Source organism: Columba livia, chromosome 8 (genome assembly GCF_036013475.1).
Source record: "Columba livia isolate bColLiv1 breed racing homer chromosome 8, bColLiv1.pat.W.v2, whole genome shotgun sequence".
Classification (NCBI taxonomy): domain Eukaryota; kingdom Metazoa; phylum Chordata; class Aves; order Columbiformes; family Columbidae; genus Columba; species Columba livia.
In genome coordinates, this window is record NC_088609.1 from 10,565,594 (window position 1) to 10,572,579 (window position 6,986).

Sequence of the window (6,986 nt, forward strand, 5' to 3'; positions counted from 1 at the left end):
GGGTGCTTTCACAAGTGCATTAAAATATTATAACTGAACAGGCTTCATTTATCACAAGCACTGCTGGGATCAAAATCACCCACTTAATATATTCACCAACTTAACTACAGGAGTACTGACCTTCTGCATCCCAGCTCCATCAGTGCTGACAGAGCAGACATGTCTCACTCTGGATTCTTTTGAAGGAAGGAAGGTGGAAGAGGTCAAGTATTATCTTCCACGCCATCTTTTTCTGAATGTCTTTAAAAAGCTCACAGATCTACCACGTACACAAGAGATAAGTGCTGATAACTCACCCTACGTATCTGAGCATGACCTCTACAATAATGCATAACAGAACAGTCATTCCACCTACTGCAGTTAGGTCAGGGCTTCTGCAATTCATTCCCCTGTGTTCTGATCTCATCAGCACTGACCGACCTTCCCGATGACCAAGAAGCCAAGTACCAACAGCTCTGCAGAGCCAAGAACCACAAGCACTATGTATCTCCAGAGAAAAAGATGTGAAGGAGCTCTGGGAGAAAGAGCACCTGGCAAAATAGTCCCCAAGGGTCCCAATACTGAGAGTCCACCTGAAGACCCCATTTCTCTCCAAAGCAATTAAGAAATATCAACACCAGTACAAGAGATGCTTGAATTGTCCATTAACCTCCCACTGTGGCCGTGCCTGACAGCTACAACACCATTATGAAAGCACCACTGGGTATGTTGTTTCTCTTCTCACACAAGAGTCTGTTGTCACTGTCACCTCTCGAAATTTAAGACAGACAAATCCTTAAGCATCAGATATGTTTATTAGACAACTCAAAAAGTCAGTTTTATTAGACAATTCAAAAAGAAAAGTAGAATATGTTTTAACTTGCATGTTTTAATACTTCATCCTCTCAAGAACCTGGCAATTGCAGAAAATAAAAATAGTGTTTACAAAAGTTACAAAAGCTGCACTGCATTCCAAATTACAGAAAAGATGATTAATTGACAAAGAAGCTTTATAAAATGCAGTAACAGATTTTCACCTGATTATGAAACATGGTAATATTGCCATATGTATATGCATTCACAAAAAAAATCAGCATAGTATCGAAATTAAGGCACTTTGGATACATAGTATTCAGTTCCATATAGGAAAACAATTTCAGAGAAACCACAGTGAACTGCTAGTGGCAGACAGTGACATTATGCCCAGGACTGGCCAAAGCACCAGCTTTGTGTGAATGAGTGAAGCTCCCGATTTAAAAAAAACCCCCACAACACTAACTTTTTTTTACCCCGACTATTTGATACCATAGACTCATTCAAGCAAATTTACTTTAGAAGAGGTCAAGGAAGATTTCCATGATTTAAACACTGTTAAACACAATTTTTCAAGTTAAGCATTTGAAATAAAAGTCCACGGTGAAAACTCCATGAAGTTCACATTAAGGATTAGTACGTGTAGGTGCTTCAAAACAAGGAGGAAAAAAAAAAAAAGCACTGACTTCCTCCATTCAACATATACCTGTCATTCCATAAGATACCCACCAACCACAGTAATATAAAGGACATACAGTACAACAGAATAATTTCTCAAAGAAGCAACATCTCTTCAGGACTGTACTTCCCAGTCCTCCTTTTCAGATTGTCACGTTTGCTGCCTCTAGGACACTATTTACCAATAGATCTGGAACAGATTCTACAAATAATGATTCTCTAAAAAAAAAATTAATCTCAGCTGTTTTTACACCACTGTATTGAAAGCAAAATTCCATCAATAATTGAGTAGTTTTGTAGAATTCTATTGCAGCTTTCGGTATGTAAATTGTAAAGAGTGACAATACTCAAGAACCAAACCCAGCCAGCCCGCATGTACTTTAACAGGAGTTAAACAGAATTGTAAGCAATAACTTTAGGCATTTGCAGGATCAGGCACTTAAATTGTGTATTACTGTTGCCGTTTTACTTCACCTATTTGAATGAAAAATGCCACAGTATAGGGAAAAAAAGCAACTTCTCCAAAAACCAAAACAGGGCTTATACATGGAAACAATGATCACTCTGAACAACCTGGCTCATAATTAGAACAAATAATTTCCATAGCAATACTTTCCAAATCAGTAGAGTCCAACAGATTTCATTTAAAGTCAGGCAGAAGACACTGCAAGAGAATTTGTTTACGTACACACAGCATCTTTACAAGCATATTCCTGCTACATCTTTGAAGCATTAACATCCAGAAAAACACTGTCCTTTAATGTTAATTCTTCAAGAACAACAGCCTAGACACACATTTAAAGTTTACATTTGAAACATGTAATTAACCTTCCTGAAACCTGATATTCCACCCTACCTCAGTGATGCTCCATTACTTAGACCACAGAATTACTTCTGTGCCCAGCATCTGAACACCCATGCAACATTCATTAATTTGTGAACTTTCACTCTGCACAGCAATCCACAGGGCACTGTTTTGCAGTACACAAGTATTGAGAGAGTTTGGAGAGCAGCACGAGTAGTGCCATGCAACTCTGGGGGCAAAAAGCATTGTGCTGGTCAAGCTGCTTGTTTTGGAGGGTGGATTATACCACCTGGTTCCACAGTGTCTCTCCCAGCTGCACAGGGTGACAACAACCAGCTGTGAACTGCCCCACACAACTAGAAAACACTCACTTGCAATCTGCTAGTCTAAAGAACTTGCAATAGTAAAACATACCCTATGCAGGAATTTAGCGCCTTACTTCACAGACAAGAAACCTCTTCGTATCCATTTTTTTTCAAAGAAAGAGTAAACTAAGGTGTCTCTTCCCCTACCCCATGGCAGATGACTGAAATATCTTCTAGAGTTGTATCAGAATGCATTTGGACAAAACTACATGCTTCCACAATTCACAGGATTCAGCAAATCAAAACAGTAATAAAGTTTACTTTTCTAAGTGTGGCTATGTGAATGTTTAGTAGAATAATGCTATTTTAAAATATAGTGTTTTACTATAACAATCTATTCTTACAGACAAAAGTAGTAGAGCAAATATGTTTTAAAAGCAACGAGAAATGAAGAGATACGAAGTCCTACCCAGCAGAACACTCACTTCTTTGCAATTCAGGCATTTCACATGTAAGCATACAGAGTTGTATACTACATTGTGATTGTAAGTGTCCTGAGTGTAGTTTCTTCTTTTGTGAACCTTCATAAGAGAAGTAATGTCAGCTCAAAGCATTAAAATATATTATTCTGAAAATATATCCACAGTTAAGTTGAACAGAGACAAAGCCTCAGTACCTTTGGAGGTGGTTTACTATTTAAATGAACACCGTAAGTGGAAGGAAAGATCTTTAGCCAGGGTTATTTTCCTTTTCTTCAATTAGATAGTAAAAGAGTTGACATGCCTTATGTTTGTTTCTATGTTATCAAGAAAAAACACTAAAATTACAATTACCCAAATAAAAACAAGTACTTCTACATCCCTAATCAGAGCAGAAAGATCCATCAAGCTGAACCGAGTAGGATTATCTTTATATTGGCCTATTTGGATTACACAGTTCAAAAAAAACAACAGGCATGCTGACAATATCAGATGTATCAATGATACTACTGTGATTAAAACAAAAGTTAATGCATATATAGTGAAAAAATCAGTAGAATGGCTTATGTTTTGTAAACTTATTTGGGGACAAATTTGCAACCGTGATTCCAGCTTTTACTGAACACATGAAGAAGGCTGTTACAAAAGTCTCTTAACTTTGGCTGAAATGTGTTTTTAAAAAAGCATGTTAAGATCTGAAAATGTAAAACTACACGCATATGCACACACGTACATCTCAGCAGGGACACACACATATATACACATAGCGTATACATACGGTGATACATGCCATAAAACATTACCAGTGTCAGCGCGATGTCCTACCACTGTTCCCAGCTAAAGTCATCTCCTCTACCAAAGACAAGGAAAAAGCCTAAAATAGTAAGGAAAATGACTGCATTGCCAGCCAGCACCAGACCACAGGCTCCCCATTTGATCTGAAATGCAAGGAAATGAAACAATCAAAGCAGTTCTTGTAACATCGGTTCAGGCCAGTTATTCATATGCATTAGATAAACTAAACTAAATACTACAGAAAGGTGCTAAAAACGCCTAGGAAAAAAATTAACTCTGTCCCAGCCGAAACCAGGACACAGCATAACTAGAAAAGACAAGCAATAAATAATTCCATTTACATGACTAATTATTCAATTAGCAAACACTCACATTACTAATACAACACTTTGACAGACAGGCTAATAACACTATGTTTTAGAACAAAATAATTACCTTGCCATACAAATCACTGAAGCGTACAGAAGCCATAGAAAAATCTGGCGAAACTAGTGCTCTCCTTTAATTACCATGCAACAAAATAAGAGATCACCTTTCAAATAAATGCCACTAACAAGCAATGAAAACAGCACGTGGCCTTAAAGGTAAATAGCTTACTTTAACGATCTGCCCAACTAAGTGTACTTAAATAAGCAACATTTACTGTTAATTAAAAGCTATAGCTATGAATCAGAGTTCCCCCTAGTGGTCACTTCTGGTTCTCCCGACTGTCAGGTCCACAACTTAAAAATACAGTGCCAGGGAAATTGTGCATTACAAATAAATTAAAAGTAAGCACACAAGTTTTAAGCAAAACTGAAAGGCTGAAGGGGAAAAACAACATAACATATAAAAATGTCATTAGGTCGCTTGGGAGACAGGACAAGAGAGTCCTTTGCCTTGCAAAATAAACGTGACAAAAATCTCACCGCTGAAGAGCAGTTCAGAAAACAAAGAGAAAAGCAGCTAGCAGAATTTCCTCAGACTTTGAAGAGACAAAGCATGAGTTTGGGAAATGCTTTGGAAACCAGAACGGCAGCTCTGGAAGCTGGGCCTTTTATCTTTTAACTAAGAATGCACTCCAGTCACCAGGTTTTCAGCATCCTGGATGGAGAGAGCAGACATTCTGAAAGAAAAATAAGGAAGGTGGTGCAAGAAGCGGTGCAAAAGTTGATGAGACAGAGGGGCATGAGGTGTAGGAGATTATAATTGTTGTATTGGACCAAAACAAATCTGGAAAAAAAACGAGTTAAAAACTTCCCAGTCATGCAAGTCCTTTGTTTAGGTAAAAAAAGCAGAACTGACAATTTCAGAGTGATTATTTGCATCAGAATTTAGAAACATCGCAATAACGAAATTAAAGACAGGACTTACAAGCAGCAACAGCGCAGCTGAGGACTATACTCAGTAACCGGTGTCTTACAATAAAATTTAGAAAGCAGAACATACCGCTTCAACCCGTGCGAGGATTATAGGAAATCCGAAAGCAGAAACAACAATTCCAGTGGTGAAGAAATAGGCCAGTTCCCTGCAGGCACTGCTGGCGGCATCGCTGTCATCGCTGACTCTTTTTGCGATGAAGTGGGGAATGGGGCAGATGAAGTAAAATATTAAGACAAACAGAGGCCAGTACACACTAGGGAGGGAGCAAGAAAGAAAGACACAATCAGTTTAGATGGACGTTTCAACAGAAAGTATCTTGTGTTTAGAAAGAGTAATGGCAATAGCTGTACTCTATGGTTTGAAAAGTGGATTATGTGATTTAACCACAAGCAGGATCCCCTCTCTCACACAAACAAGCCTTAATTTATTTCTATTTATTCCACCTTGCAGATTGAGCTCATGCCACTGCCTCACAAAAAGGAGTCACCCCACAGGAAACATAAGATGGAAAACATGAACTTTCCCAAATTAGAGGGATGCCGTGGTATAGAGGAGCCAGCCATGAAGGCGAATCCTGGCACACTCATCTCTTCAGAAGGGCTCTTGGGAGCTCCACCAGGATTTTTAATTATAGTAAGAATCCCATCCAGAGTCTGGTGGTAGGGAGGGTTGGTTAAAGGAACAGGGAAGTGAGGGAAAGAATTGTAGGTGGTTAAGAGTGACTGTTCAGCAAGATGGCACCACTTTTCCTGAGAAAGTATACAGCTGTTTTCTGTCATTTTTTGCAGAAATGCAGGTGCTGGCTAAGGAATGGGTATTCAATCAGAACAAACTGCCATGTGTCCAGAGCCAGAAAGCAGGTGATGGCTGGAAGACACCTAAAGCCAAACAGCCAAGTTAACAATAATTAACACCTCAATTAGCCCATATAAAAAGGGGGAAGCTTTGGAAAGGCAGCCGGCCCGCTCACCCGTAGTATTCCAGGGCGCAGCCCAGCATGAGGAACGTCAGCCCGATGGCTCCGCTGAAGGACAGGGCCACGAGAGCTGCAACGGTACAAGGCGGGCGCTGAGGGGACAGGGTGGGAGGCGGGAACCGCCTCACCGGTCACCCCTCCCCGCCGCGCCCGCTCCCCCGCTGAGGCGACGCCCGGGAAGTGCCAGCCCAACCCGGCCGCTCCGCCGCCTACAGCCGGAGGTTCGCAGCCCGCGGGCGGGAGCGCTCGGTACCTTTGATCCCCGCCATGTTCGGGGCTCTCGAACGACGCCGAGCTGAGGGGGCGACCGAGCAACTTCCGCCTTACCGGGCTCTGCGCTCCGCCCCTTTCTGCGCCACGTGACTGGCCTCCTTAAAGGGCCAGCGTCACCTCTGAAGCGACTCCCGGACAACCCCACCCCCGCTCGGGAAAGGGGGCGGCGCGCCCTTTAAGGCGCCGCGAGCCGCCCGTTGCCATGGCGACGGGGCGGTGCTTCGCTGCCTCTAGTCAGGCCCCGGGGCGGGTGTTTAATGTATATACACGCAGACACGCTTAGGTACGTATATGTAAAGCGTATACTTGTGTAAATAGCTGTATACATGTGGCGCAGGCAGGATTTAAATACATAAACACGGTTTTAAAGAGCCCCCGCCCATCAGTCACTGCCATTTTGCAGCCTGCTCCTGAAACACCGTTTTCACCCCCAAAGAAACAAGCCGTCCGCCTGCTCATTTCATACGGTTCCTTCTTAGGACCTTCGATAGGGCCCTGTGCTGCCGCTAATCCGCACCAAG

General features: G+C 41.6%; 1 protein-coding gene across 1 annotated transcript; it reads right to left on the bottom strand.

Annotated features, from left to right (window-relative positions):
- Nucleotides 1-775: 775 nt before the first annotated feature.
- Nucleotides 776-6,631, bottom strand: LEPROT (leptin receptor overlapping transcript). The gene is made up of 4 exons (XM_005498936.3): nucleotides 6,446-6,631; nucleotides 6,187-6,262; nucleotides 5,283-5,469; nucleotides 776-3,997 (listed from the first exon to the last, which is right to left on the bottom strand). The coding sequence occupies exons 1-4, from the start codon at nucleotides 6,459-6,461 to the stop codon at nucleotides 3,881-3,883; spliced, it is 396 nt and encodes a 131-aa protein (XP_005498993.1). The 5' UTR covers nucleotides 6,462-6,631; the 3' UTR covers nucleotides 776-3,880.
- Between the last annotated feature and the right edge of the window lie 355 nt (nucleotides 6,632-6,986).